This window comes from Stegodyphus dumicola, chromosome 2 (genome assembly GCF_044657685.1).
Source record: "Stegodyphus dumicola isolate Sdum_Otavi_A_Nest chromosome 2, ASM4465768v1".
NCBI classification, from domain to species: domain Eukaryota; kingdom Metazoa; phylum Arthropoda; class Arachnida; order Araneae; family Eresidae; genus Stegodyphus; species Stegodyphus dumicola.
The window spans coordinates 50,668,410-50,680,979 of NC_140769.1; the positions used below are offsets into that span (position 1 = coordinate 50,668,410).

The window sequence follows — 12,570 nt, forward strand, 5'->3', positions numbered from 1 at the left end:
GTCCTTAATTTCACTGGTAAATTTAATACGTTCAGTCTTTGGTAATTTCAGTTTCCTTTTAACCTGAACAGGTGAAGAACAAACTAACTGGTTACACTGATCCTTCAGAATTCTATTTATACAAATGTATACTTTTACTGTAATACTATCCATCTTCTCATTGTATTGTTCAATAATCAAATACTAGCGCTCATATTTTTCTGCATCAGAATCTGCAACTAATTAAATCACAATCAGAATCGAAACCAGAAAGCTGAGCATGTATTCTCTTTAAACTAGCAAAATTTGATCAATTTCTACCTCATTAGGCTTTTCCAAATTTAATAAATCACTCAAATTCTATGCTTAAAAGTTTAACGGTATTTACCTTCAAAATCCAGTAAGATCACGTCCCAGTTGTCATCACTAATGTTGCGTTGAATCTACCTGAATATTATTTCATTCAATCGTTCTCACCTTTAAATTAAATCTGACTCCATTTTATAACACTTGAATAGAAATATTTTAAATAAACAGTTACATTTTCTTGCTTAAGAAAGCCAAACATTACTTTGCTTACACACTTAAGGAAATCAAAACATTATTCTAATCTTTCTTACTGTTGCTATACAAAAACAAAATCTGTCTAAAAAGGAACACAACGGCTATTGAATATCATTAAAAATATAAATCATGGAGCTTACAACACCTAGAAAAAGTAAATGGTGCCCACTGGCAAACAAATATTCTATTCACATTGCAGAATCTAGAATGTGCTATTAGGAACAAAATGGTAAGATAAAAAAATATGTAAATCAGCTTTATAATTTAATTTAAGAACAGTCTCTTAATTCCTCATTTTTAATGTGGGTATTTCGCCTCTCTATTCTAATAATAACAAATACATCTGGAGGGCACCATTACTAGATTAATCTATGCCACAGAGTTTGTATAACACTGATGATGTATTTATTTCGGAACCTTAACTCTGATAACTGAAACCTTTCTAACCTAAATCAAAACATTTCTCTTAAAAGACTGCCATACTGATATGCAGTATGGCAGAGTCTAGTATGGGCAGTATGGCCTAGTATGAGAGTCTGCCATACTGTTAACAGTATGGCAGACTCTCATACTAGGCCATAGTGTATGGCAGACTCCCATACTGCATAACAGTATGACAGACTCCCATACTGCATAACAGTATGGCAGACTCCCATACTAGGCCCATTCTACCGTGCGTTGTCATTTTGCTGTGCTCTCTTCCTATCACAATAGTATTAAAAAATGTAAATGTTCTGGCACAATTTAAGTGCCAAGTGAATTGTGCCCACAAATGTGAATTAAAATAAAAATGGAAAACTGGAATCTGCCTCAACTTGGGATTAGCATTCTACACAATATGCCATCTATGTGCTTCATCATCAGAATTTCTGCGTTTCTACATCAGTACTTCTCTAAATTTGTTTTATTACACATATAATAATAATCATCACAGCAGCAACCTAGCTGTTAAATTATTCAAATCATGCTACTGGTAATATTTAACATATTTTATGCATCAGATTTCTAACAAAAGTTGCAAAAAATAATTTGAAAAAACTCATAAATATCCAAAGAAATGGTAAAGGATGTCAGTCTTTCAGTTTAAATCAATGTGCTTCTAAATACATCATAAGCAACCTGTTTCAGGACTACATTCTCACCTGTGTCATCTGAATGCTATGCAAAGAAGATAAGCATGTGAATGGGCTGTTATGAAGGACTGAGACAGAATTATAGCTATCCCATAAAATGCAGTTGTGACATCACAGCATTTTTAAAAACAATATAAAAAGGTGCATCTTATAAAACTTAACTGCCACAGGTTTTATTCTTTTCAGCATGCAGAGTACTAATAACATAAATCAACAGCTTTTCATGAGATACCTTTTCTAATAATAAATTATATATATATTCATATGAATCTGACTTATTTTACTATATTTTGGCTTTAAATTTTGATCTGGTAAACCTGAAGGGCACTAGTTAGTATATAAATCATATTTTATTTAAAATCTAGCAACACAGGTAACAGGTAAAAAAAAAATAGTAAAAATTAACAGAAAGTACATAAAAATTATACTTTTCTTAGTTTTATTTAATTCATTCTAATTTAGTTACTAAAGTTATTATTAATAGCGAATAAGAAGAAAGTGATAGGATTCAAATAATTTAATGGCTTATGGTGTGAAAACGAAGTACTCTTCTGTTATGAGGACCAGATTCAGAAGTATATGCATGTATGTATGTGCATATACGTGTACACACACAGATACATTACGTATACACATATACATGCATACATACATACAATATATTCTTGGACACAGCCCTGATAACATAGCAGTACCAAAAGTGATAATAAGATACTACTAAATAATAACAAGTTTATAAATAAGTATTAAAAATCACTTCAATAAAGAGGTTTTCAAAATAAGAACAACAAGTGATTCTATCAATTAGTGTAAACCAGCTGAATCTCATGATCACTGAGAAAAGTCAGAATATATGTATTTACAAGAAAATAAAAAAAAAAAGAAAAGAAAATCTGAAATGTTTCAGATTTTAAATTACATCCAAACGAGTGTTTTTTAAACATTTTGTGTGTTACATTTATTTATTAAATATCACGTTCTTCACACTTAAACCATAAAATTCAGTTCAACAGCAATATCGCAAAATATAAGTTTTAAAATGAGCATATCTTTAGAATTTCCGATACAGAGACTCAGATGCTGGGGATAAAAATGTTTTTTCTGTACAATGTTGCCATTGCTCACTTTGAAAGCCTTGAGTTTGTTAATCAAAAATTCGTTAAAGTTTTACAAAATAGAAAACCGATAATAAATCAAATTCAAAATTTCAAATTTGGTCTTCCACATGCCCATATTCGCAGGAGGATTGCGTCATTCAAAATTCGATGGCTCTATGTACCGTTGTTTTATCACAATGTGAGAAATATACATACATTTATGCAAATTTTTCATTATTTAATTTTTTTTTCTTTATAACACAGGGTGATAACACTTTGTGGCAACAGTCTGAAAAGTGATTTGCCATTTGTAGTGAATCGATGCAAAATCACAAAATGAAAACGATATAGTCCTTAAGGGGCGAAGCCCCTTTGGATTAAAAATGGGGGGGGAGGCAAGAGAGAGAAAAAGGTTATTATTTTAAAGACAAATCACAAAAATAATTAAATAAAAAGTAAGATGAATTACAGTGCATACATATTTGTACATCAACACAATACTTCACATGGATTATTTAACCATATCAAGCAATGGGTTCTTCTACTTCTCAGTAGTGCAATGTAATTCAATAATTCACTGTATTTATTTACAACCAGTAATCACAATTACTATTTTCTCTTGATTATTTAGACATTGTCTATAGTTTTCATTTTTTTAATTAGTCCAAAGAGGCAATTTGCCTGAAGGACTATTAATTTTGCTTTGGCATTTTGCGTTGAAAACTATAAACAACGAATCACTTTTCAAATTGTTGCCACCAAATATTACCGCCCTGTATTCTATATAAAGATTTTAAACAATGAAAAATCTGCATGAATGCATGTTATGTTTCTCGCATTGTGATAAAACAACGGTACCTAGAGCCATCAAAATTTGAATAACATAATCTTCCGTAGAATATGGGCATGTGGAAGCCACAATTTAAATTTGAAATTTGTTTTATTATTGATTTAATATTTTGTAACACTTCAACAAATTTTTGATTAAAAAACTAAATGATTTCAAAGCGAGCAATGGCAACACTGTACGTAAAAAAAAAAAAAAAAAAAAAAACATTTTTATCTCCAGTGTGCGAGACTCAGTATCAGAAATTCTAGATATGCTCATTTTAAAATTATTTTGCGATATTTCTGTTGAGCTGATTTTATGGTTTGAGTATCTAGATATTTAATATTTATATATGATATTTAATAAATAAAGGTAACACACAAAACGTTAAAAAAACACCCCTTTGGATGTAATTTAAAATCTGAAACTTTTCAGATTTTTTTTTTATATTACATATTGTTGTGAATCAATTAATATTTTCTGATAAGAAGTTTAAAGATGAAGCCAGAACAGAAGTCATTCAGCAAATTTTAAAAATATCACTTCATAGCAAATAAAGTTTAATAAGCTGCATATTATTTCCTGAAAGTTACAATGCTATCTCAGATACTATTCCTGAGAACACCACCAGAAAATGTTAAGGCTATGTCTTAAATCGTAAAAAAAAAACCACTAAACCAGTCAGATCATATAAACCTTAAACAATACATTACAGATACAAACTCGCACATTGATAAATGTTGTAAAATATCAGATAAAGTGTTTTATATCTTGCACGTTTTGATATCGATTTTTTAAAATGTTATAATGTGTTTAAGCATACAGAAATATTTAAAAAGTATAACAATGAAAACTATTTATCAAATTTCAATCATTCATGTTCCAACAGAGGGTAACTGAATTTACACAGCTCAAGAATACCGACTTGTGTATGTCACAGCCAAAATGATAAAAGTTGCATTTTACTACAAATATTTCTTTCACTAATTCCATAACAAGGTGATTCCTCTCCCAGACTAGTTTTTAATTTGAATTTTTTCACCATTAATACCTTCCCTGGGAAAGAATGGTAATTTCGGGAAGTTCATTTTCAGGAGCTCATAATGATACTCAAAGCTTGAAACACTAATACTATTTTGCTATGAAATGATGTCAACTTAATTTCCTCATTTTTATATGCAGCTACGAATTTCAGTACTGTTCGGTTTCGAGGGCTGTAAAAATTCGCCAAACTATTGTTGATGCCAATGCTGCCAAAAATAATTGCGGCAAGAAAGGAAAAACATGACTGAATGGAAGCATAAGATTAAATAACTATTTCAAATCATTATTATAATTTATATAAAAATTGCTAAACATAACTGAATGGATGCCTGCATCGCTATTTTGCTACCGACTTATCGCTAAAACATATTTTCATCTCGTTGGTTGTTCAAACGTAATTTTCTATAATGAATGATGCCTTTTCTTTGAAAATATTCTTGGTAAAGTGCAGAATCGCTCACTTATTTGTTTTCCGCTTTTTACAAGGGTAAAAACAATTGGATTTTTGTCAATTTTCTTTTATTTTTTAAGTGAAAATAGGTCGATGTGTACATAGATAAAGTCAAGGGTGTGTGCAGTGCCATTTTTGTGCAATTCTAGGATTTTTTTACAGTGAAAATAGGTCGATGTGAACATGGATACCGAATATGTGCAATTCTTAAAATCGCGTCAAGCAGTGGGCGATTCCGCACTTTACCCAAAATTCTATTGCCGACTTTTCGTCATGGGCAATTTGCAAATTGTTAAATCTATAGGATACCAAAAAAGGATTTAAAAATTAAATTAGTATTTCAATGGCGTCTTAAGAAATATAGAACTATATAAACTTACACAATCTGAAATCAATGCGTACGCTAGATTTGGCATGCTGTTAAATAGGCACGCTTGCTAGATTTGGTGCTTTTGCACATACATTTTCGCTGCAATTTTTTTACGGCCCTCGAAACCGAATAGTACCCGAATTTCTTTGATCACAGGACTAGTGAAACTGTCACCTTTCGAAACACAAAAATTCTTTAAATGGTTCAATCTACGCATCCAGTTTCTATGCAATATGTATGAATATTTATTCTCCTCATCCAGACTCTCTTCTTACAGAACTTAAATTCCATTTTTGAAAATTAAAACCCACAAGTCTCATTTCTGGACATTAGCACTGATTTTGAAAACTCTTGGGAGTTAATTTAATCCTTGAAAATGAAGTCTGATAACTCTACATATATGCAGTACTGAGTGCTAAAATTAAAGGCTACACATTTTAAAGAAAACAGCATTTTTATATGATAATATAATTTTGAAGCTTATTTCATAGCTAAATAAATATGCCATAAAAAGCAAAAATACTCAAATATGCTATAATTGTGATAAACATTCAGATCATTTTGATTATATAATTTATTATATAGGCTCTAAATTCACAGTAATCTTAAAGGTAAATATATATTATTGCTATTACATAGGATCTCATTCTGAGATTAAAAATAAGATTGGAAATATTTAGAAAAATCATTTTGTAACATATTTTTATTATTATGAGCTATCTTTAAAATGACCACTGGAAGTCTGACCATTCTTGAATATAAAATGATACATATAGTGTTAAAAACATAAACAGTAATAAAAATAATCCTGACTCCCTTGCTAAACCACACTGTGATTGCAATAAAGTGTCACATGCACTTGTCTCTCTTCTTATTACATTTAGGTTCATACGTCTCTTTTTATCACATTTAGGTTCACATGTCTCTTCTTATTATATTTAGGTTACCTAAGCAAAATCCATCCTACATAATCCACTGATGTATTTTATCAAGTATATATGGGAAAACCATCATGAATTCTCATAGAAATGGTTAAAATAACAAAAATGGTGTATTGAATTTCATTCAGATTCATTTTGGATGCAGGATCTACTGTTTCACAGTAAAGACCAGAATCACCTACTTATTTGTTTGTCGCTTTTTATAAGGGTAAGAAGAATTGGTTTTTTGTCAATTTTCTTTTACTTTTTACATGAAAATAGGTCAATGTGCTCGCAGATAAAGGGAGTTTGCAGTGCCATTTTTGTGCAATTCTGGGATTTTAAGTGAAAATAGGTCAATGTGTACATGGTTATGTGCAATTTTTAAAGACACGCCAAGCGGTGGGTGATTCTGCACTTTCTCCCTGTTCCATTATTTCACTTCTATGACAAAATCAAAATCCTGAGTGTCGTTACACATTATAGTAAAATATAAAAATGATAGATTTCTACGTAAATCCATTTCACCACCAGTCCCGTTTAAAATGCTTTCGATGATATTTCAAACGAAACTAATGTCAGAATTTACGTGATTACTAATTTTAAATTGTAATACTTATTTTAAATGAGATCATGGAAAGAAAGAAAAATATTTTACCATGAAAAAAAGAAGAGTCTTACAAAGCAAATAAATTAATACAAATTACCGTTTAAGATCTATAAATCTTTCACGTACACGAATATTTCATGCTTCAAAATAAACAGGTACTTTTTTTAAAAAGTTCATCATGTACCAAATTTACGACACTCACAGCCTTATGGGTTATATTATAATCTAAAACGTTCACTCATGGATATTTTTTTAGCAGCTTAGGGTTTGATTGGTGGCTTAATTTATTTTCCAGCACATACTGCGAATGAAAATTAAATTTTTTGTTACAGGTGCACAATATTATGGAATGCTAAGATTTCTTGGCTCGATTGAAAACCTATAAAGCAACAGAAAAGGAAAATACAATTATATGAAAAGGATACAGCATTAATAGACGCATTTCTTTCTCCTTCTGCTTCATTTTTTTTAATATTGTTAACAAACCCATTTCACAATTTTGAAGCTTTCCACCACAGAACGGTTTTGATTTCTTGTTTACAATGGCAAATACTGTTGCCACATAATGTTAGAAATTCCTTTTTCTAGTAACGAAGGAACAAATTGGAAATCATTGTGATCGTTTAGTTACAAGTTCCTTACCTCCGGTTTCCTTCTCGGACAGTCATATATTTGTGAATAACATTTATATTTAGCTTTATAACTTCATGAGGTTTAATTTAGAAGTTTTTTGGGCGAAATTTTGTACTGCAATTTGATGTGACCCAAATAATTACCGTATTTGACGGCATATAAGTATCAATATTTTATATTCTATTCAATTATGTGCTATTTCTAATTTAATATTCTTTGCTTGATAAGCAAACAGCAAACATAATAATATTTTTTAAATACGTATCCCGATCTGCTGCTACGGATAATCCCTCAGCAGGGAAAAATTATCACGCTGTCCTCCTAGAAGAAGTACGTCATCGGATGACAACCATAACGTGGTCTATCCAACGAGATAATAAAGAAGTCGTTGGGTCTATCATAATAAGCTGTTTCTCCCCGTTTTGGCGTTAAGGCTGTTCTCCGAACCTTCTGCATTTTTTGGTGCATTTCGTTATTTTCGTTTATAACAGGCTAAAAGACGTAGCTCGATTGCAAAACCGTACATTTGACTGTATGGTGATATTTAATTTGATTTCGGTGTTTTGTATTTTCTATTTTTAAAAGAAAATGGGGATTTTATTCGGAAAACCAAAAAAAAAAGTCACTCGTGTATCAGAACAAGATAAAGCTGTACTGGTATGCATGTTTTATTATTTTATATTATTTCTTTCAGAAACCTAAACATTTTTCGTCTGCTTCGATCCGAATATAATGTTGATTAATTGGAGAAAATATTTAATTATTTTTAATTCACTTTCAGCCACTGTTAAAAACATAAAATTGCATTTCATAAAAGAACAGGTTTTAAAAATAAAGTAGGTGCAGTTTCGTTTAAATGTTTAAATCAGTTATAAAACATGGTCGCAATATTTTATAAAATAAGTACTGCGTGAGCGAATTTTTTGAAAGTTTAATAAAGTGTATCCGAATGAAACTTAAAGTATACTCTCAAAATAATTAACAGATAACATATTTCAAATACAGTTTCAAATACAGTAGGCCCACCAGCGGCCGAGCGGTAAAGTCGCTGAACACTGGTAGTTCGGTCCGAGGTTCTAATCCCGCGAACGGGCTGGCTGCATGGGCGTTTTCGTGGTTTTCCCCATGTGTAACGTGTATACGAGCCAGTTTCCCTTAGAAAGTCCTCCACGAAAGGCATCCCTCCCTTTAGGCAGATAGCCCTCGAGGCTTTGCCATAATCACACACATAAAAATTCAAATACAGTAATTAGTGTGCAGTTCATCATTATTGAACACACACATCATTATTAAATAAAATTATTGTAAAATCCTTGGAGAGCACACACCCTTGGCGACAAACTGGGGAAGTGCAGAATCACCCACTGCTTTGAGTGTTTCTCAAAATTGCCAACTTGAAAGTAGCAAGTCAAAAAATTGCACAAACTCGGTATCCATGTACACATCGACCTATTTACATTTAAAGACACATCCCAAAATTGCACAAACTTGGCATTGCACACTCTCTTAACTTTGTCCATGTACACATCGATACGTGCCATATAAGTGGGTGCATCAAGGGTGTGAGCTCTGCTAGGAACCAACCTAAAATTAGATTATCCTTGCTCTAGATATAAATATAGGCTTATTTTTAATTGGTTTAGATATAGGCCTGCCTTTTGAGCTAATATATACATGACATCAAATCAAATATGCCTTGTTGCAGTTTTTGACAGCATGTTTATAGCTCTTTATGGATATTTCATTTATAGCTCTTCTTTTGGATGTTATTTATGCTTTTTCTTAATTAATATTACATTTTCTTTAATTTCATTGTTTATTTGTAAACTTAGTTAATTTAATTTATATTTATTAATGTTTTCAATTTTTACTGTACATAAAATATTAAGTGCATTAGCTATGACAAAAAAATAAAAAATCAACCTAAATGTTTATGAAAATAGCTTATACAGTATTTATCGTGAAACTTTATTGCTCATTGCGGGTCACTACACTGTTTAGCATGACTTACCCCAAGTTCTGAAAATGTGTTACCAAGAGTCAGTTGTCTGAAAATTACCATAAATCAAGTAAATTTAATGTATTTGTTAGTATAACACATTTAGTGTATAATGAAATTCACTTTCCTATCAGTTATGCCAATTTCATTTATTTTCAGGAGAGCTTCAAATTTTTCAGAAATGCCTCTTGTATAAGTTTTATTGGTTCTTGTAGCTTAGTAGAGAAGAATTGACTTACTTTGGAAATAATTTGATGCAATTAGGTTTTTATTTTGGATGGAAAATGTTTGGTAATTACTTCTAAAATAGCTTTAGAGGGTTTTTAGTTTTAAGGTACAACTCTTTGCTGATACCTGAACTCCACTAAGTGCGACATCAAATGTCTTCTTATTGTAATCATATGTTTCTTTTCCCACTATTTTAAAGAGCCCCATATCCACTTGATATTTTGTGCATGAACATAATTCAATTTGTGATTCATTTTGAAAAGTTCAAACCCAGCTTTTTGCAGTTCTGTTTTATAGGCTGCCTGGGAATTAGAATAAATGGTCATTCCTTTTTTTAAATTTTCCTTGATTGCATTTAATGAAGTTATGGCTTTTTGGTTGGGCAAGGTAAAGAGAAGAGTTCATGATTTCCCAACAAAAACAACAAAAAATCCATTAAGACGAAAAAACACAGTAATCTTTTTTTTTTTTTTTTTTTTTTCTTTTTGAGAGCAAGCTTTCATCAGTCTCTAAAGTTAAGCCTTCACCACCTATTCCTTTTTTATTTCCACGACTCTGCATCTCATAGATGCATATCGAGTTCTTCCAGGCAAAATTTTATTCCTGTCATTTCTTTAGACCAGCAGTAGTAAAATCTAGCAGCAACAGCATAGAACAATCTACTTGCTGGGAAACAGTTGCCAACTCACTTTCCCACAGATTCCATGTCTTTTGAACATCAACATGAACCTTTGGATTGACACAAAGAAGACTTCATTATGTGCAAATTGGAATATTGATGGTTACTCACCGATGGATTAAATATTATTTTAAAATTGAAAAATTCTAAAAGGTAAAATTATAAGTACTAAAAAGGTAGCCATTGTTATTACCCATAGATTAATATATATAGATATGTATAGTAAAAGTTCAACTATCTAGAAAGCTAGAAAGATGCAGAAAGCTGGATAAGTGAAAACTCCAAATATTTTAACATATAAAAGTGCAATTCGTAGCAAAAAGGCCAAATGAATAGAAGAAATGTTTAGTCTAAAATTATGAAAACAATCATCTTATTGTAAGAAAGTAATACAATTGCCTACATTGTTCGGTAGATCCTATAGACTTCTGATCAAACTGTAAACTCCAAAAAACTCCATTCTTGAAACTGCAGCTTATAGATGTTTTTAAAACTTAGAAATGCCATATGATTGCAACAGCAGATAAAGATAATAGAGATAAAGATATGAAAGATAAATTGGACTAAAAGACGAAAACCTATCTGAATAGATCTTCGCTGATATTCTGCTCGGTAGCCACCTTGAAATTAAATGTATTGTTCTTATATTTTATAAGAATGTTCTTATTTTTAAAGTGCATCATTCAGTTTTAATGCTTTGGTTATTGAAATAATTAATCTAAAAGACCCGTTTCTAATGTTTAGGAAAAGCTATGCTTTCTTGTAGCAAAAGATATCTGATAATTTGATTGGGTAAATTACTTATAAGCAGTTGCATGTAGTTTTGTGCGCTGTTACTAGTAAATATTTTTATTGTCACAGAAAATTGTATTGTTTGACCTGGTAATTAACATGTTAAGTGACTTGCATTATCTTCTGATCCACTTTCTGTTCTGCTTAGCAAGAGCTGATCCAGGAGAGAAGAAATTAATCATTGGAAATATCTTCCTTTTTTTTTTTTTTTTTTTTTTTTTTATTATTATTATTATTTAAGCTGTATTTTTAGAGATTTTTATTTTTCAGTATGTTGCTAAAAGTGTTTGTTCTTAATTTGAAATTTTTCAATCTAGCAATTGAAACAACAGAGAGATAAATTGAAACAGTATCAGAAAAGACTGCTAAATACTCTGGAATCAGAACGCAAACTAGCAAAACAGCTTCTTCAAGATGGGAGAAAGGAGTAAGTTTTTACTTTATAGACATCTTTGTTTTTGTTCTTGTATGAAGCCTATTTAATTAAGACTAACACTAGTATATTAAAAGCTTGACTATAATATTTGAGCATATACAAAATGCAATACACAGTAGAATAAACATGTAAATAGAGAAAAAAATTTTCAGTCTAAAATTATAAAAACAGTTACCGTAATTTTCGGAAGAAAGGCCGCATCAGCGTAAACGCCGCACTCGAGAAAAATGGCGGGGAAAAAATTTAAATTACACAGAAACGCTGCATCTGCGTAAACGTCGCAATAGATTTAATTGCGCGTGACATTGTCGTGGGCCATATAGATGCAAAATCTCAATCTATGTCTTGATATATGACATATAAGTTAAGAAAATTGCATGAAATGAAATCATAACTCAAAAATAAATTAAAGGTAAGAAATGTTGAAAATATATTTGTGTTCACGAATATACTTATATATACCCACTAAAGAAGACCATATTTGTAATACTCAGACTATATTATAAAAAATGTTGCAACAACGAACTATTAAATTTGGATTACAAAAGGAAATTTTAAATTTTACTTACAAAAGGAATTACAGCAAACTATACATCATATGAAGCCATCAAAATTAGATTCTTCACTTTCTGAATTAAAAAGATTTAGTAAATCCTGATCTAAGTCCAGATCTTCCAGATCGTCGCATTCATCCTCTTGGTTTACAGTCTCTTTATCTAAAGATATAATTTCAGCTTCTTTGAATCCTGCTATTATTGACGATGTTTTTACCGATTTCCACGCATTTCCTACCCACTTTGCAACTT

The 12,570-nt window shown here is 30.8% G+C and overlaps 2 protein-coding genes across 2 annotated transcripts in view; one reads left to right on the forward strand and one right to left on the reverse strand.

The window, feature by feature from the left end:
- Positions 1-7,572, reverse strand: part of Arl2 (ADP ribosylation factor-like 2) — a 46,378-nt gene extending 38,806 nt beyond the window's left edge. Inside the window, exon 1 of the mRNA XM_035364109.2 lies at positions 7,423-7,572. Coding sequence (XP_035220000.1) covers positions 7,423-7,487 — 65 coding nt within the window. The 5' untranslated portion in view covers positions 7,488-7,572. The remainder of the gene's footprint in view (positions 1-7,422) is intronic.
- A 558-nt stretch (positions 7,573-8,130) lies between these two features.
- Positions 8,131-12,570, forward strand: part of LOC118193073 (charged multivesicular body protein 6-A-like) — a 45,053-nt gene continuing 40,613 nt past the window's right edge. The window contains exons 1-2 of the mRNA XM_035364110.2: positions 8,131-8,287; positions 11,646-11,755. Of these exons, the coding sequence (XP_035220001.1) occupies positions 8,219-8,287; positions 11,646-11,755 (179 nt within the window). The 5' untranslated portion in view covers positions 8,131-8,218. The remainder of the gene's footprint in view (positions 8,288-11,645; positions 11,756-12,570) is intronic.